This window comes from Athene noctua, chromosome 18 (assembly GCF_965140245.1).
Source record: "Athene noctua chromosome 18, bAthNoc1.hap1.1, whole genome shotgun sequence".
Lineage (NCBI taxonomy): Eukaryota > Metazoa > Chordata > Aves > Strigiformes > Strigidae > Athene > Athene noctua.
In genome coordinates this window covers 6,345,015-6,367,562 of record NC_134054.1, presented here as the reverse complement: position 1 = coordinate 6,367,562, position 22,548 = coordinate 6,345,015, and the positions used below count along the sequence as shown (strand labels likewise).

The 22,548-nt window shown below is 56.9% G+C and overlaps 3 protein-coding genes across 5 annotated transcripts; all 3 read right to left on the bottom strand.

The window, feature by feature from the left end:
- On the bottom strand, positions 1–2,335 carry LOC141967831 (phosphoribosyl pyrophosphate synthase-associated protein 1-like). Of its 3 annotated transcripts, none has more exons than XM_074921998.1 (3): positions 1,749–2,335; positions 902–1,048; positions 1–225 (listed from the first exon to the last, which is right to left on the bottom strand). In XM_074921998.1, exons 1-3 carry the CDS (start codon positions 1,815–1,817, stop codon positions 67–69), a joined length of 375 nt encoding a protein of 124 aa, XP_074778099.1. In that variant the 5' UTR covers positions 1,818–2,335; the 3' UTR covers positions 1–66. The 3 variants fall into 3 exon arrangements, 2 of the variants coding, with proteins under 2 accessions (XP_074778099.1, XP_074778100.1); XM_074921999.1 differs by lacking the exon at positions 1–225 and adding an exon at positions 504–659; XR_012634764.1 differs by lacking the exon at positions 1–225 and having other exon boundaries at positions 504–1,048; positions 1,747–1,820.
- A 3,430-nt stretch (positions 2,336–5,765) lies between these two features.
- LOC141968056 (glutamine-rich protein 2-like) lies at positions 5,766–11,866 on the bottom strand. Its single transcript, XM_074922391.1, has 13 exons — positions 11,620–11,866; positions 11,401–11,492; positions 11,170–11,284; positions 10,798–11,001; positions 10,402–10,527; positions 10,100–10,174; positions 9,622–9,786; positions 9,346–9,467; positions 8,390–8,455; positions 8,062–8,163; positions 7,324–7,477; positions 6,791–7,124; positions 5,766–6,457 (listed from the first exon to the last, which is right to left on the bottom strand). Exons 1-13 carry the CDS (start codon positions 11,809–11,811, stop codon positions 6,258–6,260), a joined length of 1,947 nt encoding a protein of 648 aa, XP_074778492.1. The 5' UTR covers positions 11,812–11,866; the 3' UTR covers positions 5,766–6,257.
- A 2,122-nt stretch (positions 11,867–13,988) lies between these two features.
- LOC141968055 (uncharacterized) lies at positions 13,989–16,122 on the bottom strand. Its single transcript, XM_074922390.1, has 3 exons — positions 15,579–16,122; positions 14,558–14,662; positions 13,989–14,213 (listed from the first exon to the last, which is right to left on the bottom strand). The coding sequence occupies exons 1-3, from the start codon at positions 15,906–15,908 to the stop codon at positions 13,989–13,991; spliced, it is 660 nt and encodes a 219-aa protein (XP_074778491.1). The 5' UTR covers positions 15,909–16,122.
- Positions 16,123–22,548: the final 6,426 nt, after the last annotated feature.

The window sequence follows — 22,548 nt, the reverse complement described above, 5'->3', positions numbered from 1 at the left end:
TATGGTATTGCCGTTTCCTGCGTATTTCCTTCTCTTGTGGAAGCCGGGACGGGGGCAGCGCCAGGTCTAGTCATCGACAGTGATGTTGCGAAAGAGATAGGCCATGGACTCGCCATTGTGGATTCGTCGGATGGCTTCAGAGAGAATCAAACTGATATCCACCGTCTTTATCTTGGGGCACTGCAGCTTCTGTACCTCGTGAGGAACTGTGTTGGTCACTACCACCTATGGAGTGACAAAAAGAAAAGATGGTTAGCTGTGCTGCTGATACGCTTGCTCTCACTGAACAGCCACCCTAGATTAACTCCACGAGAGGTGTGTACCTGCTGTTTCCCAGTTCAGGGGGAGAAATCCTTGTACGTTAGGAACAAAAGATGAAAATAAATGGTCTCCCCCACATGACAGTCAATCTGTTGAGGGGCCCGGCGTAACCAGCACTCTACAACAGCCACATCCACACAGGCTGACGGGTGCGTTTAGAGCGCAGGATCTGACATGTTTGTTCCTAAGGGCGAGGTTTGAAATCTTATCCTCTTAAGGCATCCAACAGCTCGTCATCAGCTGGGGGAGAGGGGCAGGTAGAAGGTCTGTGCAGTGAGAAAGCGATCACATGCACTCAGCTGTGGGAAGGGAAGTGTCCAGGCAGGGATGACTAATATCTGTGCATTAAGGAGAAAATATACACAGAGAAGCATGATCTGAACACGTATTAATCACACACGCTTTTTTTTTTTTTTTTTTTCAGTGAAGAACCAGCTAACTGAAAGCATCTGATGAAACCAGTCGTTTCAGAGATGAGCTACGTGGCAGGGGAAGAACATCAGTTTGTGGGTTTTGGTGCCTTAAATCAACCCAGTTACCAGAGCCAGCCCTTCCCCAGCAGCCCAGAAAGCAGATGCACCTCATCGATGGAGGATTCCTCTATGAGACGGGGGGCATCTGCTGACAGGAGCCCGTGAGTAGCCATCACAAAAATCTTGTAGGCTCCACGCTCTTTCAGGATCTCTGCAGCAGCTACAAAGCTTTCCACATCATCGATGATGTCATCCTGAGAAGAGACAGAAATAACATCAAAACCAGAAGTTTATTGTGCCTGCAGGGCAGGAGTGGATCCGCAAGGTACTGCAGCTTTGGCCACAAACACAGCCAAAAAGAATATAATCTCTGGCTACTTCAGCTGCTGTTGAGATTCAAGCACAGCCACGTGCACAACTTAAATCTGTGGACACCATTTCCCTAATTTACACACCCTTTTGCTAGTGTGCAGAACAAATATTGTGTCTTGGAAACAAATTAGTCCCTGCACATGCTCACAGGCAAACAGAGTTTATCTTCAGCAAGCGTTTTTGTTTTTTTTTTCCACAGTGATAGTAGCTGCATGTTGATTACTTATACTGCAGCATGGCACAGCATGTAAGAAAAGCTCAGCGAGTACTTTGGTTGGTTGGCGGTTTTTTTAAATACTTCAGGAGATTTCTCTGCATGCCCTGGATTTGTTGAGTATTTGCACACATCTGGTATTTGTAGATTCAAGGGAGCAAGGAGATTTCAGGGCTTAAAGCACTGAAATACAAAGGATTTTCAGTGAAAGCTGAAGTAACCAAAGCCACCAGCAAAACTGGAAAAAACAGTGGTGACAATCCTGTTACCACCCCTACATGAGCAGTCCCTCCTACCCTCTGGGATAAAGCAGCTCAAGGAAAGATGCTGGGAGGAAGCCACCCCCCTCCTCTCCATCACACTCACACCACAACGATGGCAATTCTTCCTCCAACGTCTCCAACCACAGTTATTGGCGGTTTCTCCTTGGCCATCATCACTAAAGAAGAAAAAAAAAAAAGCCCAGGTCAGTTAGCCTTGAGTCAAACCACAACAGCTTCACCACACAAGAGGCCCTTAACTGTGTCTTACTGGTGCACAGATACAGGCACGTGCTTTCCATTATCCTGACACCCACCTAAGTGGGGAACCACTCGTTTAACCATTGTTTTCCTCCTTAAATGAATAGCACTGCTGCATGAAAGATGAAACTCAGTTTCTGTGGGGACCTTGTACTGACCTCAGAGACAGTAAGCAAATCCAAATAGTTCACAGATACCTGTGCAAGGAGAGCTACAAAGCAGCACCTAGTTTATGGGAAACATCAGTGACTTTTTATGCTCCAGAACAGGACTTGGAATTTAAAAAAAGAGGGTATTTCATGGCTGGGAACAACAAAGGGACTTCTCTGAGCAGCACCTCTCAAAGGGCATATGCTTTACCAGGTGCAGTTTTTCACCTGCTGGACTCACTAATTCATCTGAAGGATCTGAGACTCACACTGCAGCTTGCTTGCTTTCTCTCACATCACCAAACACAAGGCTCTTTCGGAGGGCATAAGCACCTTCATAATATCTGCTCAGGCAAAGAAAGCTTAAGGAAGCTTACAGGAGCAAATTTGCTAATTTTTTAATTTTTTAATTTTTTTTTTTTAAAGTGGATTAATGGAAAGAGCAGGACAAAATCCAGTTCAAACTCAGTTCTACAAGCTCAGGGCAATCAGCAATTTGAAGCAAAAGGATACCTGGATGAGCTGTGCTATCTGACACACAGTGATGTACTGCGAAATAAGGTTCCACTCCCTCCTGACTCTACTTTTGCACTGACACGGTTCATAGAAAAACTACATGTGTAGCAGCCTTTGTCCTTTATCCTGAAAAACTTCCAGCAGCACTATAAAAAGTAACAGAGAGATGAACTAGGATGCACTGAGAGTGTCCAGACATAACAGAGTCTTCAGGCTTGAACCAAACAGCAACCAGCCTCTGATATGGGCCAGGGACTTGCTGTCCATAAGCCAAACCTCTCGCCTGCCAGAGGTGCTGGTTTATACAGGGAATGCAGTACAAAAACTCCAGCATGGAAATGACACAGTGAAGGGCATGCCCGCGTCATGAGGCGATAATCTGCGCTGATCTAACCACTGAAGCAAAGAGGAACATCCAGCATTTTGGAACACTTACCTGGCCTAAGTGGGGGGGGATGACACACGCTGCCGGGGAGGGCACCAGCCCACGAGAGCCTCTGCAAGAGTCACTAGCTGGTCTTTTCTCCCCCCATTTTTTTAAAAAAAAATATATAATATATAAATATATCTAATGTATATAAATCCAGAGAGAAGGAGCAGCAGCACGGAGGTGGCTGCTGGGGGGGGGGGGGGGGGCGGTTCCCTGTGGCTCCCCGTCCCAGCAGGAGAAGGAAGAGGGCGGGGCAGGGGGGGAGGAAATAAAAAATAAACGGATGGAGGCAGCTGTTGGCACCCCAGATCTTGGCCACGGGCACGGAGCTGCTGGTCCCCCCATCCCTGGCTCTGGATTTCCTGGACACTTGTTGCAGCGCCCAGAGCAAACATGCCTCTTCTCTGGCTTCTGAAATTCAGCTCAGCTTCTTACACAGACCCCCCCCGGACCCCCCCCCCCAACCCCATCCTCCCTCCCTTGGCACCCCCAGGGCATAGGGGGATTTATCAAGGTGATGCCCCCACCCTCTCCCTGCAACTGCCATTCATGGCCCTTCCCCAGAGAGGGAGGAGCTGGGGGGAGGATTTTTTAGTTTTCAAATCAATCTTGCTAAAAAAAAAAACCACAAACCCAAACAAAAAAACAACAACAAAAAACAGGCTGAAGGTTTTTAATTAATTTAAAAATAATTAAAAACAAAAAAATCACTTTTTTAACACCAGCTGTCCCTGCCTTTTCTCTTTGCTGGGAGAACATCCCTGGGACTGAGAATGGGCTTGAGCACCCCCCCAGGAGGCTGCGCCAAGTCCCATGTGCTGCCTGCACCCTGCCCGCACCCTGCCCGCACCCTGCCCGCACCCTGCCCGCAACGCCACCGCTGCCATCCCCAAAGAGGGGGCGGAGGGAAGGGGAGACCCCGGAGCCATGGGGGGGCCATGTGAGCACAGCAAGGACCCCCATGTCCTGGGCTGCAGCGCAGCCCCCATCCTGCACCCTCACAAAACACTGCGGTTTGCAACCCACCCCCCTCCCCAGCCCCATCACCCAGCCATGTGATGAGCCCCCCAGGCCTCAGCCCTGCAGGGACCCCTGCCATAGGAGGGCTGCCAGGCCTTTAGGCAAACCCTGCTTGGGGGGAGGGAGGTGAGCATGATCTTTTTTCAGTGTCCCCCACGGCCCGAGGACATGGGTGGGGGCTCGCTGGCCACCAACTCCTTCCCCCCCTCCCCGGGCCCAGGCGCTGCTCAGCCCCAGGCCCCGACCTCCACCCCCCTTCTAACGGCTCCAAACAACACAGCAGCCCCGGGTTTGTGCTGAAGTATCCAAACGGGATTAAAATTGAGTCAGAACACGGCACCTCCCCCATCGCCACACCGCACACACACCAAGCGACTGGGGTAAAAAACCCCAAAAACCAGAAGGGGAATGCAGCAGCTCCGGAGATGGCAGCAAGGGCTGGGGGGGGGCTCAAGGCACAGCAGCAAATCATCCCCCAGGGAAAGGGGAGACCCCCAACACGGCCCAACCTCAGAAGAAAAAAGGAAAAAAAATGCCCCAGCTGGGGCTACTCTCCTGCTCCAGCAGCGCAGGCAGCACCCAAAAAGGGACATGGGGCTGGGTGCTCATGTGGGGGGGTGGGGGGTGTTTATAGGGCACAGCGGGGTCCCAGCAGCAGCGAATGGGACAGTGGGTGGGAGAGGGGCTGAGCTGGGGGACACACAGACACACACACGTGCACGCAGCAAAGGGCTCAGCCCCAGCTGGGCCAAATCCTGCAAATGCGTTTTTAAGCCCATCAGTGCCTGACCCCCCCTCCTGGGGTGCGGGATGGTCCTTTGCTGGCTCTACTCCAGTGCCCACCAGTTTGCTCTGAGTGCTCCCAGTTATCCCACTGGAGGTGGCACTGAGGGAATCCCAGATCCTGATGGAACCACCTGGGCACCCAAAGCAGGTATTCAGCACCTAGTTTTCCCCTGAAAAACCAAACCCACCAGGGGAAACATCCCCGGCCGGGGGGGGGGGCCTCAGGTGCCAGGAGACTGCAGTGGGGTGGGCAGGGATGGGGTCTGCCATTGTTGGGGGGAGGTTTGGGTGCTTCCTCGCCCCAATTTAGGGAGACGTAGGGGAGCAGTTTTTCCACAGGGCAGCCCCCAGCACACACCATGGCGGGGTGAGGGGATGCTCCCCGGGTGCCTGGGTCCCCCCAGGCTGCCTCTGGGGTTCCCCTCAGGGTTTCCCACCCTCCCACTCACCTGAGAGGTGCCACCCGCTTGGTGTCTGTCCCCCCCCCTCCATGTCACTGCGTGTGTGCATGGGGGAGTTGGGGCTGTCCCCGGCACTTGACACTTTGTGCTGGGACAGCCCCGGCTCCCCCATACACGCAGCCACATGTCCCCAGCTGTGACACCCCCAGGTCCCCCCACCATGTTGCTTCCAGGGACTGCAGTTTCCCTGCCCGGTACCTCTCCATTTGTGACATGACTTATGCCAGGTCTCAGCATGCCATGGGCCTTTCTCCCATCTGATGGTGAGGGGTGGCAGAAAGGGGCTGGGGAAAAGTAGCCCCCAGCAATGGGGGTGGCATCAGAGAAAGGAGGGGATGTGTGTCCCCAGGGCTGGGGGCACAGAGGGGTTATGGTGCTTCACTCCGGAGGTGGGAATCATCAGCTGCCCCGAGCCCGGCAGCAGTGGGGTCAGTGCCTTCCTCCTTCCATCAATGGCAGCATTGGAAGAGGGACGAGGGGGTGACAATCCACGAGCAGATAAGGAAACCTGCTCAGTGATGCTCATCGTGCAGGATAAGCATAGCAAACCAGCGGGCTTGGGGTGGGATTGGCTTTTGGCGTGAAGCCCTGTCCTGCTGCCACCCTTCCCACCGCGGTCCCCATCTCCCACTGTGGTCACCGTATCCAACCACAGTCCCCATCTCCCACCACCTTCAGCAGCAACGGAGCGTAATCCTCCTCCTGCTTTAGTGTGGGCTCCCCCAGACCCTTTTGGGGGCCACGAGCTCCCTGCCAGGGGCTATCAGGGCCAGAAAGGGGTTCATGGAGGCCAGGGGGTGTCAGGGGGAGTGTGGCAGCACGGGGCTGGCACAGACGCCGGGATGGGGGTTGGACAGGGGCTGGTTTCGGCTCCTCTGGCCTCCTGTGGCTGCAGGACAAGGGATGCTGCGACCCCTCCTTATGCATGAAGGGAAGATCCCGGCCCAGGGCCACCCCACTCAGGCCACACAGGTGCTTGGCTGCCCATCGCCCTTTATTGCTGCTGGCCAGAGATGCCTGCTCTCCTGCTTGGTGGCGGAGGTGGTGGGGGTTCGGTCGGGGACCCCCAGTCCTGCCTGGCTTCCGAGGTGCTGGATCTGTCCCACAAGGGCCGGAGGGGCGGGAGGAGCCCCCGTGCCTGGGAGAGGTGGCCGTGGGAGGAGGCTGTCCTGGTCTCTGGCGAGGCGGGGGTGCCTGGGGGCGAGGGGTAGGGGTTAGCCCCCCTGCAGCCCCTGGGGCAGGCACCACCCATGCGCACCTGCCCGGCCAGAGACACCCAGAAACAGGGTCCTGGTCCCCACCCTGAAGCAAACAGGCTGTTGTCCCAGAGCGGCCAGGACCACCCTGCCACATCCCCCCACCTTGCTCTGGCTCCAACATGGGGATCTGGTGACCCGTCTCCCAGTCCTCCCCCTCCAGCCTCCTTCCACCCCACCCCAAACCCCCATCCCACCCTGCTTTCCCCCACCCACTGGGACACAGCAGGGTGTCCTCTCCCCCCACCCCGGTGCCCTGGCAGGGCTGTACCTGGCTGGCTGAGCGAGGACACAGCACTCTGGGGCCGGGAGAGCAGGCGGCCGGTGTCCCTGGCGTCCCGCTGCCTCGGGGACAGGTTGGGCTTGGCCCTGGGGAAGTTCGGCAGGAGGGAGCAGAGGGAGCTGGGCTGGGGGGAGCCAGGGGGAACATGTGGGGGGGGAAAACTGGGCACCCTGCCCACTCCACTGCCCCCTTCACCCCCGCTGGATCCTCTCCCTGAGGGTGGCCCAGCCGTACCCTCCTTGCCCACGAGCACAGACAGCTGCCTGCCCCGCCGGCCCCTGTAGACGTGGCCATCCTGGCCCAACAGCTCCATCTCGTCGTGCTGGGAAGGAGAGAGGGGGCTGGCTGAAACACAGCGCCCAAATCAGCATCCCCAGGCAAACCCCCCCCCAGCTCTCCCTGAGGAAAATGAATCACAGATCATTCCCCGCCCCCCCCCCCCCCCCCCCCCCCCCCCGATGCTCAGCATCACCCTCCCAGCCGCGCTCGCCCCGCCGTATCCCTACCTTCGTCATCCCTACCTTGGTGGGGAGCAGGGTTTGGGGCTGGAGCGGCCGCAGGGCGCCGGGCGGGAGGGGCTGGGGGCACGGGCAGCGCTGCAGCGGGTGGGTGAGGGTGTGCCGGCCCCCGCAGCGCCGTGGCACGCTGGGGTACCCACACTCAGCCGCCAGCTCCCTGTGGGACAGAGCACAGGGATGCTGAGTGCCCAGCACTGTGGCACCCTGTGCGTCACCCTACTACGCCGGGGAGGGGGCCGCGGGTGCTCCCCAGTGGGGTATGTCCCTCCCGGGTCCCCTCCGACTGCTGAAGGAGGCCCACACCCATCCAGCCGTGCTGGATCTGCTCTTTCCCCATGGCCCTGGTAAGCTGGTCATGGCCATGGCAGGTCCCTGCACCCTACGCAAGGGACATCAGGAGGCAGGAGCTGGGCTGTCCCAGCTGCAGTGCTTAATTTCGGCGACTTGTTTCACAGGAGGCAGCTGACTCCCCCCCCAAGCCTGAAGTCAGGCTAAGACCAGACACAACTCATCACATGTGGCTTCAGCACCACTGAGACACAGACCTGGGCTAGACAGGGCAGCGCCGGAAGGGCTGCAAAACCCCACAGACCTGGGACAAGCACAGCTGACCCCTCTGCAGCACTCCCCTGCCCTGCCCAGGCCCCCCCTGCATCCCTTCACACCCACCCTGGGAAGAGCTCTCCCTCGCCAGGGCAGGGCCAACCTGCACCCCAGGGGCCGGGTGCCCACGTCCCCTACCTGTGGCTGTGCTGTGGTGTTTGCTCCACCTCAGGGACAGCATGGGAGCGCCCGGCAAAGTTGGGGGGCAGCGGTGGCATGTATGGGTTGGCCACGATGTGCCTGGGGAGGGCAGGAGATGTGCGTGAGTGACAGGGGACACACAACCCAGCCCAGCTCGGGGCAGTGCCCCAAAACCCACAGGCTTGTACCCCATTCCCATCCCGCTGCCCTCAGGGAGGGGCTCAGGAGGGCTGCACCCCCCAGGCAGACACCCTAACCCCCGTGCCGGGCACAGCGGGGCACCACCAGCACCCATCTCTCCTCCAAATCGCCGGGCGCTACTCACTGGGCAGGCACCAGCACGCTGAGGGGCCGGTCGCAGGACAAGCAGTGGAAATGGGCCAGCACCTGCCTGGGGGGGGAAGAAAAGGGCTGGGTGAGTTCCTGGGGGGGGATTCAGCCCTGCCTGCACACAGGCAGGCAGCTGGCAGGCAGCAGCAAGGTGCTGGGCACTTTATGGTAATGAGTTATGGTATTTGAGGGTGGAACCGCAGGGGTTTGAGCCTGGTTTACTCACCCCCGCCCCCCCCCAACAAGGTCACAACCCACCGGCTGGCTACAAAATCAAGGGGGTACAATGTGGGACAGCGGTTGGTTGTGGGCTCCTGCTTGGGAAAAATCTCCACCTCATCTTAGGCACTGGAGAATCCACTGAGGGGAGCACCCAAAAACCACCATTATGGGAACTACTCCCACGGGCACCCACATGGGAACTGGGGGTGCCGGCAAGGACAAAACGGCGGTGTTGCTGTACCTCTTGCTGGGGTGCAAATGCCGGGCCTGGGGGATGCAGGATTACCACGTTTTTCGGGATGAGTTTTGTCACAGCTGCCCCGAGGACAGGGACACGCTCGCCTTGGCCCTGCGGCCGCCTCCGAAACCTGGCAGCTGCCTGTGGCTGCCCAGGGCGAGCAGGGATGGGAGGTGAAGGGCACAGGCGCCCATAGCTGCCATCCCAACCAGCCCTCACACTGGTTTCATCACTTTGTCGGTGCTAATAACCCCCCTGCACCTTGCCAGGGGGGCAGGTCAAAACGCAGCTCTGTGATGCCGCGTGTCACACCCCTGCCCAGGGGGACGAGTCGCCGTCCCTCACCCTTGCTCCAGAAAACCTTTGCACCCACATCCCCGTTTTGGTTCGGGAGGGCTCCATCCTGCAGGTCCCCCTCCTCGTGCCTTCTTTAACTTCAGGAACCTACTACTGGTGGGAGGAGAAGCCACCGCCACCCCCATCACACTCACTTCTTCGTCCCAGCTGCATCGTCAGCCTCCGTCAGCGGCGCCTTCTCCTCGAGCTGCTCCAGGATGCTCCTGCAGTGCTCCTCCAGCTGCTGCCGGAAAGGGCCCAGCTCCAGGCGGTCCAGCTACGGACAGACACACACCCTCAGCCACTGCCCCGGGTGGGACATCGTGTTCCCCATGAAAAGCCAGGAGGGGGGATCCTCAGAGAGATGCTGCCTCAGGCTGCCAAGCCCCGAAGGCGCCAGTTTGGCGCAGCAGGGACGTGCCACCCCTCACCTTGGAGTCCATCTCTTCACTGAGCTGCTGCTGGACCTGGTGCCAGCCCTGCTCCTGCCCCGTCACCCGGCTCAGCATCTCCTGGATCATCTCACGCTGCCGCTCCATGCTTGCCTCAAACTGGGCGCGACTCACTTTGCCGGCCAGGGCGGTTTTGACTGCCTTCTAGCAGCAGGGAAAGGCAGGAGAAAGGTGAGGAAAGGATGGAGGTATGATGGGCAGGGCCAGCTCGTGGCGGGAGGAGAGGGAGAAGTGGCTACATGGCCCCACTCGCCCCATCACACCCGTGGGGTTGGTCACAGTAGCTGAAGGGACCCGGGAGGAGACAGAGGGACCTGGGGAAGGAGCCACAGCCAGTCTGGAAATCCTCCCTCCCTCCCCCAGGCCAGTTCTGCCACCGAGCCCCCAAGAGACAAGGGGTGTTTGCCACCCTGCCCAGCACCCCCTTGGCTGGTGCCAGGACCCCCCACGGCCATACCACGTCAATTCCCAGCACAAGGTCTTCCTTGTCGGCTTTCTCCTTCTCCAGCCTCTCCAGGGACCGGAACAGAGCCTTCCAACACAGAAAAGCATCCCGTGACACCACGGCAGGGTTGGAGCTGCTTCCTGGCCAGCCGAGCAACCCCCACTCCCCCCACCTCACCCAAACTTCCAGGAAAGGTACACTGAACTTCCACAGGGCTGCAAGGTTTGGGGGGGTGCAGACAAATCCCTTGTGGTTCCCAGCCTGGGGTCTGCCTGGAGGATGCTCTGACCCCGGGGGGGGTTTCTGTCACCTACCTCGATATCTTTCTGCTTCTGGTGCCGGTCATTCAGGAGGCTCTCGGTGACAGAGCTGAGCTTCTCATAGTCCCCTTGCACCTGCGTGATGGTGGCCTGGATGCGCTTCAGCAGCTCCTCGTCCTGCTTCAGGGAGGAAGATGACAAGGTGGTGCCGTGCAAGGGGGGGCTGGCTGCCCCCGTGGGGACAGACCCAGGTTACTCGCCCGGTGACCATGGGCTCAGTGCCAGCAGGACATTTGCATCAAGGCTTTAATTTCCTTCCACGCTGCTCACTTGTATGAACCAATCTGGGGGGCAGCGAGGGGCTCCCCCACATTACAGTAAGTGAGGCACAACCAGCTGTGGGGGTGCTGGCAACCCCCTCCCAAGCCCCCCATGCCGGTATCTCCCTACCTGGCTCCTCCCTGGCAGCTGCCTCACCACCTTGCCCACCGCCTGCCGCGACATGAAGTCGTCCACCAGGTCCTGGAGCTTCTCGTAGCGCTGGAGGAGCTGCCCCACCTGCTTGCTGAGGTCTGTGCTGCAGACGGGGCACGCTGCCTGCACCTCTGCCTGCTCCTGCCCCGTGCTTGACACGGTCGCCCTCAGCTCACCCAGCTGCAGGAAGGGGAGAAGGAATCAGCTCTGAGATGAGGTGGATGCAGTCAACAAGTCTGGGTGCCGTGGAGGCTTGATGGCCCCAGCCAGCCAGGGGATGTGGCTGGGAACCCCTCCAGAACCACCCCACCGAGCTGCAGCGGTGGGAGCGCTGCCCCCAGACCTCACCTGCTCCTGCGGCTTGTCAGCTGTCTTGGCCACCAACTGCTCCAGCGTGGCCTTGGTCATCTGCTGCTGTTCTTCCAGCTCCTTCAGCTTATACTTTATCTCCTGCAGTGTGGACCTGGTCAGTGAGACAGAGGCACAGGCAGGCTTAGCCTCCACAGGGACACTCAGGGGGTGTCCCTTGTCCCCCCAAGCTCCTCCTGCAGGGTAGGAAACCCTGTCCCATCCTTTTACCCCAGTTGCAGGGTGATCTGGTTGCTGACGTCCCCTTTCCAGGTGGCTCCAGCTACCTCCAGCTTTCCAAGGGCATCTTCCAGCTGCCTGATCTGGGAAAGGCAGTGGTGGATGAGTCAGGGCACAGCTCCTTGTGTTGTCCCAGCCCAGGGGCCCTTCAGCTGCCTCCTCCCTGCCCAACTCCCCCGCTGGCAACCCCGCAGCCCCCCAGGGACTCACCTTCCCTTTCTCGCCCTGCAGGTCGCTGGTCAGGCCCTGAAGCGAGGACACCCGGCCCTGGAGGTCGGCCAGGATGCTGGCGATGCTCTCCTTGTCTAGATGTGGTCCAAGGGGACACGCTGTCAGTGAGGGGGTCTCACCTTTGAGGCCAGGCTCTGAGTACAACGAGCCTCCAGCCCAGGGTGTCCCCATGCCTACCCCCCGCCCCGGCCGTCCCCCCACGGGGTCCCCCCTCCCCCTGAGAAGAGTAGGCGCAGCTTCTCAAGCTCAGCGTGGTCTGACTTGGTGGCTTCCAGCTGGGCCACCTGCTGCTTCAGGGTGGCACAGAGGTGGCTGAGCTGCCCGATCTGGCGGAGAGCCTCCACCGTCTCTGCGTAGCGGTCGGGGACACTGCTGGAGCCCGAGGACCCGCAGGGCACGGGAGGCTCTTGTGAAGGGGACGTGGCCCTGGGATCAGCGTCAAGGGGGATCTCTAGCCCCTGGGATGTGGGCAAGGTCCCCACCGCCGGGTGGCCTGTCCAGGCAAGCTGTGTGGTGGATAAAGCCTTGCCTTCCTCCTTGGGACTTGTATCATCCATCTGTGTCCCCAGAGCATCAAGGATCGCTTCACCAGGGATTTTCTCAGCACCAGAAAGGCTGGAGTCCATGCAGAAGGGGCTTGGCTGAACCCCTGCTCCTCCTCCTTGGGTCCCTGGAGGTGTTGGCTGCACCCCTGGGATGGTGGTTTGGGTGCTGGGGGCCCCTCTCTGCACCCCTGCGGTGGTGGTTTGGGTGCTCGGGATCTCTGGCTGCACCCCTGGCGCGGTGGTTTGGGTGCTGGGGGCCCCTGGCTGCACCCCTGGCGCGGTGGTTTGGGTGCTGGGGGCCCCTGGCTGCACCCCTGGCGCGGTGGTTTGGGTGCTGGGGGCCCCTGGCTGCACCCCTGGCGCGGTGGTTTGGGTGCTGGGGGCCCCTGGCTGCACCCCTGGCGCGGTGGTTTGGGTGCTGGGGGCCCCTGGCTGCACCCCTGGCGCGGTGGTTTGGGTGCAGGGGGCCATTGGCTGCACCCCTGGAGTGGAGATCTGGGTGTCAGGGGCCCCTGACTCTGTCCCCAGTTTGGTCGTCTTGATGCCAGGGGATTCTATCTGTGTCCCCACGGTGGTGGCACGGGCATCAGAAGACTTTTTCTCGTCTGAGGAAGTGCCTGCCCCCTTCTCAGTGGCCACTGGTGCTCTCTGTGTCCCCAGGGAGCCAGGCTGTGTCTCTGGAGTCCCCTTGCTTGTCCCTTTGCTGGTCCTGGGTACAGGCTGTGTCCCTGGTCCCTTCAGTCCCAGCACTGAGCTTGCCCCGTGCGGGGTGTCCATGTCTGCAGTGGGAGGCTCGGCGGGGACAGCCTGACCTGCACTGCCATCCTGGGAAGAGGAGGCAAAGGGGAGCAGGTTTATGGGCAGAAGTGCAGCAGCAAGGGCCACCCGCCCTGTCCCCAAACCCCCCAGCTCATGGAGCCAAACTCAAGTACCCCAAAGGCAGAGACTGCCCAGCCCACAGAGACCCCAGAGCACCCACAGCCACCCGGCCCCTCCCCAGCCTCCTTATAGTCCTTTGGCCACATCTGTGCCTGCAGAGTCATTTTAGCAGCCGATCCAGAGGATCCGCAAAGCCCCTGCTGATGCCACCTGACACAACAGCAAGGCATTTTCCTCTCCAGCCATGGGATTCTGTACTCCAGAGCTGCTAGACTAGACCCACTTCCCAGTCTAATGGGCTGCATCTTCCTTTCAGGAGCAGCAGCCCCAGGTAGGATTTGGAAACCATCTCATGGTGGGGTTCACCCCAGAATGTCCCTCCGCTGTCCCCAGCTCCCACCCACCAGCTCCAGAGAGACTATGAGGGCAGGGAGCCATGGTCCTGCCCAACGTTGAGCAAGGACAGGGGGCTGTGCGGCCACTCCAGGGTTTTGGGTACTCGCTTGCCCCACAGAGGGGCTGTTGGGGGCTGTCAGTGGCATAGACGATGAGGAGGTCTCTGTTGGGGCAGCCGAAGAGCTGCCCTGGCTCTGCCAGTGCCAGGTCCTGCCTCCCGGCGGGATGCACAAGGAAGACAAGTGCTGAGTAAACCTCCGCTGAGGGCCCGGGGTGCGCAGCAGCTGGAGGTGCTGGGGGCTGCGGTCCTGCTCAGTCCTGCTCCCACAGCTGGGATGCCCCAGCACTCACCACCGACAGACCTCGACCTTCTCCTTCTCCTCCTCCTTCTCCTACTCCTCCTGCTTTGCTGCCCACCAGGCAATCCTCCAGCACCTCCCAGCGCACCATGTTGCTCACCTCCTCCGGGGCCGGGTAGAGGCTCAGCCTTTCCTTCAGATTTTGCTGGGGAAAAAAGGGATCAGAGGGTCAACCCTGGCCACGTAGCCAGGTGGGGTGGGACCCACAGGAGCACTGACCCCCCCCGGGCCCATGACTTGACACGGAGGGACTGCGTGCACTGGTGCCTCGGGGATGCAGCTGCCTCCATCCTGGAGCAGGATCCGGGTGTGCGTGGGGCCGTACCACGTCACTGTCCAACGCTGTCTGGTCACGGAGGGCCGGCAGCTGGCCGGCAGCATCCTGGAGATTCCCCTGGAGTGGGACAAGGAGAGGGATTTAAAAGGAGCATCCAGGAATCAACTTGGGCACAGGACAGAGGGATGCCAGGCAGGGCTGTGGCTGTGTTGCATCAGTAGATCTTTATCTCCACTCCTTCTCAGCACCCATGTTTCTTTTTTTACAGCTGTTCAAAAATGTCTTAGCTTCTCTTTGGTTGGTGCATGCAGTCACCTCTTCAGCCTTGGGACACCCTTCTTGCTCTTCCCTCCTGGCACCCTTGACACCCAGGGCCGCGGGGCAGGGGCAGCAGGGTGACACAGGGGCAGGGAGGGGGGTGAGGGCCCAGCTGCCTCCCGGGGACAGTGGCAGCAGCTCACCATGCCAAGCGTCTCCTGGATCGTCCGGATGTCCTCTTCCGTGCGGGACTGCGCCGCCTTCATCCTGCCGATCTCCTCGAGGAGATCCTGGGAAAGAGCTACGGCCTGAGAGAGGAGGGTGGCAGGGGTGAGTCCTGGGGGCACTGCGGGCAGCACTTACCATTCATCACGCCTTCAGCAGCTCCCCAGAGACCCCCCCACCCCTGCCCAAGGGGCGTCCACTGTACAGCCCGATTCAGCAGGGACAGATCCATCCCCGCCTGTCCACGTCGGCCGATTCAAAGGGCAAAGAGCTGCTGCCACCCTGTCAACCGCAGCCTGGCCTGGGAGGGCACCGGCAATCGCCGCTAACAAAGCGAGGAGTGATCAAGCAGGGGCCTGCCCCGGGGAGGGTGAGCTCACCCGGCCGGGAAACTCTCCCTGCTGCCTTCTTCCTACGTGTCCCAGCCTCAGCAGGATCCAGCCCTGCAGTGCTGAAGGTGGCCATTTCCTTGAACCTGAGCTTATTTCTTCCCACTGGGGATGTGCGCGGCTGCAAGTGGCTCAGCACTGTGCAGGATGAGGCCCCTCTCCATCCCCACCAGTGCTGGGTTTAGTGCTTGGGCGAGCCAAGGGGATTTAGGGTGGGAGATGAGGCCCAGGAGATGCTGATGGAGCCTCTCAGCTGCCTGAGGAGCAGAGGCGGTACCCAGCTGTGGGTCAGGAGTAGGGAAGGAAGGGATGGATAGTGGTGGGGCAGGACCTCCACAGGTGCTGAGCTTCTGACTGGTGGAGCTGAGGGCACCGGGTGCTGTATTGGACCAACAACTTGATGGAAACTTGGGGAGAACCCAGAGCAACTGGAGCAGCATTTCAGCCCCAGCACTTTCTCCCCAAAACTCCATCCCTTTCCCACAGTGAAGCTCCACACACCACCTCGAGCTTAGGCTTAAACCAGACCTAAGGGCAGACAATGGTGGTGCAGACCCCAGAGGAGGGGGTGTCTCACGGGGGCACCCAGGGAACTGGGAGTAGCCTCTACCTTGGAGATGCTGCTCTTGTTCTCTTCAATCTTTGTTTTCATCTGTCCCATGTCGGCAGCCGTGGAGGCATCACATGGGGTGCTCACGGTCCCCTGCAGCGGGTCCCTCGAGGGGGTCAGCAGCTCTGTGCCTGGGCCTCTGCCCTGTGCCCCTTCTGCTCTGAGGGGTGCCTCGGGGGGCTGATCGCACCCCAGGGCAGGCAGGTCCTCCAGGCCCAGGTGCCCCAGCACAGCCTGCAGCAGGCTGTACAGCGCCGTGAAGTTGACGGCCCCGACCTCGGGCGTCCCGATGGCGACGTCCAGCAGCTGGGACAGGCTGAGCGGGGCCATGGCTGCTGCCCTGCCCAAAAACACGAAGCCTCACCTAGGGGGGACACACAGCACTCCTTTTGCCTGGAGGGGACCTGGGCAGGTGGGAGGGATGGGCAGCCGGCAGCCGCCCGCCTCCTCCTCACCACAGAAAGTGGCCGAAGCAGCGGGTGACCCGGTGACCCCCCGAGGGCAGGGCTGTCTGGGGGAGAGGGGGGGTGTCTCCTTCCTCGGCCACCCCCAGCCCCATACCCGGCTCTGCCTCACCCCCAGCGCCCCGAACCGCCCGGGCCCCCCGCCCCGCCAACCTCTGCCCCCCGCCAACCTCTGCGCTCTGCCGCCAAGCTGCGCTCCCCTAGCCCCTACCCTCACCCTGAGCCCGCCCCTCCCCTCTTCTTATTGGCCAGCAGCCGCCGCTGCCCACCGCCCATTGGCCGAGCCCGCTGCCCACGTGCCCGTGTTTCCATGGCAGGACACAGCAGCGCCTCCCGTTGCTAGGCGACGCGGCGGCCCCGGCGGCGGGCAGGGCCCAGGCTCCCCGCTGCCTTCTCCGCGGCAATAACCCAAAATGCAAACGATGACGGCTAATTTTGACGCAGCTCCCTGCAGCCCGTGGCTGCGCCATGCACAGAGACCGTCCTGCCCGTCCGGCACCCTGCTCCCCCCGGAAAATCTCCCAGACAAGCCCAGTCCCGGCAAGGAAGCACCTCCGTTTATTTATTGGTTATCAAAAGCATGACAGATTTCACCCTCTCCCTCAGACGCGGGAATGGTGGAAGGCTGCTGCTGATTGCATCGACACCGCCCCTTGCAGCAAAGTAAAGGGCCGTGTTAGCGGGAAAAAAGAAACGCAGCTAAACACAGGCACCCAGACAGCCCCAGCAAGTGTTCAAACACTGGGAAAAATCTTCGAGCCTGAGGGATCCATCGAAGGACTTACAAAAATAATCAACAAGAATTTCTTTTCCCTTAGAAACCTCCGGCTCAGACCATCACAGGGTCAGAGCACCCCCTTGGCTGAGGCACTCAAAGACCATTTCCAAGAAAGGATGAGGGTGGGCAGGCAGGAAGCGGAACAGACACCTCGTGTTTTTAAATGACACCCGATACCTGTTTTCAGACATTAAAATCAAAGCATCTAGATCTGCTCTGTATTCTTCTTTTTTCAGACTGGGAGGACTAAATTCCAAGAGGGAGTAGAAAGATTAACAGATGGGAACAAGATGCACAGAGGCAAGAAGCAAACCCTCCTCTGAGTGCCCCTCTTACCTCCAAGTCAGCGTCAGACCTGCAGGCTCAGGAGTGCGAAAGCTACACCCAGGGGCTGCTCAAGCTGTCTAGACAGCACTCGGGACTGGCAGGAAAAGATGTAAGACCCCCTAAAAGAGCACAGGCTCCATCAGCACAGCGGCGCAGCAACAGCAAGGGGAGGATCTTGGGGCTGGAGAGAAAATGCTGGTTTGATGCTGATGGGACAGCAACCTAGGTCTGGGCTGGTCAGGTCGGGCAGATGCTGTGTCCCCAACCCATATCCCGCTGCCACCCTTATGGGCCCAGGGAATACAGGGTACCAGTTTTCCTAAAGCAGTTAAGGATTTTGAGATGTGAACATCTCCTGGCTTCAGTTTAGCCAACTGCTTTTTTGGCTTCTAGTCAGGGTAAGGTTTGAAGCAAAGCCTGAGAATAATTCAGGTTGTGGTCCCATGTAGGGGGAGGCGCTCGGAAGATCTCGCAATGTACGGGAAAAACAGAGGCACATGAAAAGATCTCGTGATGCATGGAAAGAACAGGGAACTTAAGATCTCGCGATGTACAGAAAGGGGTATATAAAGCAATTGCGCAGTTAATAAATCGAACAGATAGCATCCACCATAGTGGCGTTTGTGCTCTCTTTTCCCGCGGTGGTTAACCTCCTGCAAGGGTTTGCTGTGATCTGAGCGCCGCACCCCTGTGGCTAAGCAGATGGAAAAACCAGCTAATACCTTACCACAACAAGTGGCGACCCCGGTGTACGGACGGTGGCTGTCGGCGGTACACGGCAGGAGGCAAAGGAGCTTCACGCAGGACGGGAGACTCCAAGGCGTGCCATGCAGGCCACAATAAAGGTAATAAAAATATGGACCAGAAAATAAAAGACTTCTGTGGAGTTGAGCGCTTTAATGAGATGCTACAAAGATTATTAAAGCTCGGTATTCTGCCTGAGCCGATGGATTGTATGAAGCTTGAGCTGTGGCCCCTGATTAGAGGTGATTTAAAAGAGCAAGCAAGAAAGAGAAATCCGCAGCACTTGATGACTTGGGATAAAGTAAATGCATTGATGAAAATTGCCCAAGCCGAACAGCACGCATCTAAGGATGCACGTAGAGGGTTGCAAGGTTTCTCAGAGAAAATGACTCAGACAAAGAACCTTGCAGATATTTCCTCTAAGGAGGAAGCTATCAAGCTAGGGGCGGCGTGGCCTACAGAAGGCAAACCCCCTGAAGAGAACAAAGGGAGCGGAAGTGGCACTAAGCCCTTCCAGTTCGCCCGCACACCCCCCCCCCCCCCCCGTATGCCCTCGGGGAACATCACAAAAAACAGAAGCCGCAATACAACTGGCTGACTTAGAGGATGAGGAGTGGAGAAAACAAATGCAAGAATGTAAACAAGAAATGCAGGCACTTCAAAAACAGCAGGAGAGCAAAAAAGGGGCGGCTCCGGCCGGATCCCCTGCTCGATTGGCTTGCGGGGGCACCCCCTCCTCCGGAGGAAGTGAAACCTTGGATTGTAGCGGAGCCTCCTGACCCCTCCGATATAAAACAATCAGGCAGTCAGTTTGCTCATTGCCGAGATCAAAAAACTCAGGCGGAGTCAGATGACGAATCAGCCGACAGCGGTCCGACATCCAATGACAGGGGAAAGGGAGGGGCGCTGCCGGAAGGGGAGGAGGAGAACCCGGGGGAGGAAGTGACGAAATGGCTAGCGGCACTGACGGCAGCGGTGCGCACACCGGCAGCCTCCACCCAAGAAAACAGACGTCTGATCCTGGGCGGGGCTGCTTCCTCTTGTTTACAAAAACCCCCTACTGATCGGCAGCTCGTAGCGAAAGACTGTGTAATGTCAGGAGTGAAGCTTCAACCTACAACCGTAGATGCTTACCCAGTTAGGTTACTCCCAGGAGGACAGCAAGAATGGCATCCCCTTGGTGCCAAAACAGTACAAACATTGTTTAAAGCAGTGAACGAACATGGGCTGAGACATCCGGGAACGGCCTTATTATCAGATACTATCTTAGCTCTACCACTAACCCCAGCTGATCTAGGACAGTTAGCAAAAGCAAGATTAAAACCAGCTATGTTTTTGTTTTGGAAGGAAGCATGGGGCAATCGTATTAATAACCGTGTACAAGCAGCCGTAGATCTACAACACCCCTCACGTGGAGACTGCTTTCGACCGCCTTACAGGACGGGGAGCATTTTCAACAACCCCTGCTCAATTACAACTCAGACCCAGGGAATTTACCGCCACTACCGAAGCTCCTAAAAAAGCTTTCATGGATATAGCTAAGTTAGAAAAGGCAGAACCCCCGTGGACCTCTATTAGGCAAGAACAAAATGAACCGTTCTTGAAATGTGTTAATAAGCTCCACGCTGCGGTCACAGAATCAGACTTACCTGATGGTGCTAAGGAAGCTGTAATAATAGAATGTATGCGACAGCAATCTAATCTAATGATCAAGGATATTGTAAAGGATATTCCTTTGAATACACCTATAGCCACCCTCTTATGACAAGTGGTGCAAAAGGAGGCAATGATCCATGCCCCAGGTGACATCCATCTTGCAGAAAAACCTATATCATATAGGAAAAACAACCTCTCTGGTGTTCGTAGAAGATCTCATCGGATGAAGCGACAAGAACCACGTTCCTTGCTAACTGCACCTTGCTGGGTATGTGGCAAAACAGGTCATTGGGCACGTGATTGTTGGTATAAGTATCAGGGAAACGAAAGGGGAGGAGCCAGGAATGGGGGCCGGGCTCCTCCAATGCCCCGCAAGCAACCCCCAGAAATCAGAGACAACTTCTCCTATACTCCCCGAGTGACAGTCAAGTATGCCCACAATTTTCCACAAGATGTCCCTCAGGGACAGGAACCGTGGCTCTCGTTTTAGATTGTAGCGATAAGCCCACGGTCACCGTGTGGATGAGCCAGCTTCGCCCAGGAAGAACAGAAGAAATAGTGCTGCAGGCCATGACTGATTCAGGAGCTGATACAGCAGTAGTGGGCAAACAATGGTGGCCAGGACAGTGGCAGACTACATTTGGGGGATTTGTGGCAGGTGTCAGAGGAGAAAACCAGTGTACAAAGCAATCACCGACACAACATTTAAAATCCAAGAGCAGAAGAAAGGGGCCTTGATTGCAATACTCAAGCCTATAGTATTAGCAAATTTCCAGGGAGTTTTGTTGGGCCTTGACTGCATGCAACAAATGAAAACTGGCATTACAAATTTAGATTAGAGGCCACTGCCGAACACATACCAGCCCTAAAACTTACATGGTTAACTTCTTCACCGCTGTGGGTCGAGCAGTGGTCGCTTAATTCAGTAAAACTAAGTGCACTTCAACAATTAGTAGAAAGAGACGTACAGGTGGGTCATTTGGAACCCTCTACAAGCCCTTGGAATACTCCTGTGTTCGTTATCCAAAGAAAGATAAGACTAAGTGGCGCTTACTCCATGACCTCAGGGCTGTAAATCAACAGATGCAGGCAATGGGCGCCCTGCAACCTGGATTGCCCTGGGGTTCCGCCATACCAAAAGATTGGTCCATTGTGATTATTGATATTAAAGATTGTTTATTCAGCATCCCTTTACATCCCGCTGACAAACAAAGATTTGCCTTTACTGTGCCTTCTGTGAACCTTGCTCAACCAGCTCAGCGTTGGCAATGGACTGTACTACCTCAAGGTGTGAAAAACTCACCTGTCATTTGTTAGCTATATGTGGCCAAAGCCATTGCACCCTTGAGAGAAGGTAAGACTGACCATTATGTGATACACTATATGGATGACATTATTAGCAGCACCTACAGAGCAGCAAGTGGAACACCTGTTCCAGCGTGCCAAAGCCTTGTTGCAACAACATAATTTGAGTATTGCCGAGGCAAAGATCCAGCGAGGTACGCAATTACAATATCTGGGTATGACTTTAGCTGGGAACAATAGAAGTCCACAACCAATAGCTCTTGCTCCACACATTGCCACTCTACATGATGTTCAGAAATTAGTAGGAGCCTTACAGTGGCTCCACAGCTTTGTCTGTATTCCCTTGGGACTTATGCAACCCTTTTACGAATTGCTGAAAGGGGAACACTTGTGGGAACCAAAAAAACTCACAAAAGAATGCCAGGACAATGTAGCACTTACACAAGATATTTTACAACAACAGAGACCTTTGCAGCAATGGGATTCAAAACCGCCAATCATAGCAGGGTGCTTTATTTCTGACCATGGCACAATAGGCATCCTGTTTCAAGGCACGGACGGCAAGCCTGCGCCTTTAGCCTGGGCTTACCAAAATACCAACAAGGCCGCCTTTGTTACCATAGTTGCTGTTATAGCAGACCTTATCGGACGCCTACGTAATATGACCCTTCAACACTTTGGGAAGGAACCTGACACAATACTCATCCCCTGGAAGCAACAAGTATGGGATGACATAGTTATGCGTTCAGAAGATTTACAATGTGCCATCTTTGACTTTCTGAGCACCATAGTAACTGGAAAGGGTCTACAATGGGTTTCACACTTGAAAACACTTCACCTACAACTTACACTACCTCTAGTCATGCGCCCTCTTATTGGCACAACATACTTTACAGATGCCTCATCACAATCCCAAACAGCTGCAGTCGTATGGAAAGCTGAGGAACGCCGGCAAAAGAAGTTGTGGACTCAGATTGACAAATCAGTACAATGGTTGGAAGCCAAAGCGGTCCAGACGGCACTTCAGCAGGAAACAGAAAATCCAATTAATATTGTTACAGACTCTTTATATGTTTATAAACTTGTACACAAAATGACAACAGTAGGATTTGTACAGACAGAAGCATCAACTTTACTTTATGATGCTCTACAACAAGGCATAGGGCAGGTCTTTCTTACACATGTGAACAGTCATCAATCCCTACCTGGTCTAATTGCAGAAGGCAATCATCATGCTGACCAGGCGGCTCAGGGCGTATGGTCACTAGATGCTGCAAAGCATTTGCATGCCTTTCTACACCTCGGAGCAAAAGCCTGAGCGAAAACATGTCATATTTCTCTGTCACAAGCAAAAAACATAGTAGCACTTTGCCCCTACTGTCAAAAGGGCCCATTGTGGGAAGCAGGTGTCAATCCAACGGTTCTCTCTTCCAATCAGATATGGCAAACTGACATAACAGAATGTGACCTATTAAAACCAAATAAATACCTCATAGTAACTATCGACACCTTTAGCTCTACAATATTAGCCACAATGGCTCGCAAACAAACAGCCAGACACATTACTGCTCATTGGGAGGGCGTCATTGCCTTATTAGGGAAGCCCCAAGAAATCAAAACAGATGACGGCCCTTGTTTCATTGCTAAACGTGCTAAAGAACGGTGTGCATTATGGGACATCAAGTTAGTACACGGC

Bases quoted from the DNA above. Each gene is read 5' to 3' on its own strand.
- LOC141968055 (XM_074922390.1), bottom strand. From the start codon at position 15,908: ATGGCCCCGCTCAGCCTGTCCCAGCTGCTGGACGTCGCCATCGGGACG. The intron at 14,663-15,578 runs GTAGAGGCTACT...CTCCTCTCTCAG, and splicing joins ACAAGAGCAGCATCTCCAAG to GCCGTAGCTCTTTCCCAGGA. The intron at 14,214-14,557 runs GTGAGCTGCTGC...GTCCCACTCCAG, and splicing joins TCCAGGAGACGCTTGGCATG to GGGAATCTCCAGGATGCTGC.
- LOC141968056 (XM_074922391.1), bottom strand. From the start codon at position 11,811: ATGGGGACACCCTGGGCTGGAGGCTCGTTGTACTCAGAGCCTGGCCTC. The intron at 11,493-11,619 runs GTGAGTCCCTGG...TGCCTTTCCCAG, and splicing joins TGCAGGGCGAGAAAGGGAAG to ATCAGGCAGCTGGAAGATGC. The intron at 10,175-10,401 runs GTAGGTGACAGA...CTGTGTTGGAAG, and splicing joins AGAAGCAGAAAGATATCGAG to GCTCTGTTCCGGTCCCTGGA.
- LOC141967831 (XM_074921998.1), bottom strand. From the start codon at position 1,817: ATGATGGCCAAGGAGAAACCGCCAATAACTGTGGTTGGAGACGTTGGA. The intron at 1,049-1,748 runs GTGTGAGTGTGA...GTCTCTTCTCAG, and splicing joins GAAGAATTGCCATCGTTGTG to GATGACATCATCGATGATGT. The intron at 226-901 runs GTGCATCTGCTT...GTCACTCCATAG, and splicing joins AGGAATCCTCCATCGATGAG to GTGGTAGTGACCAACACAGT.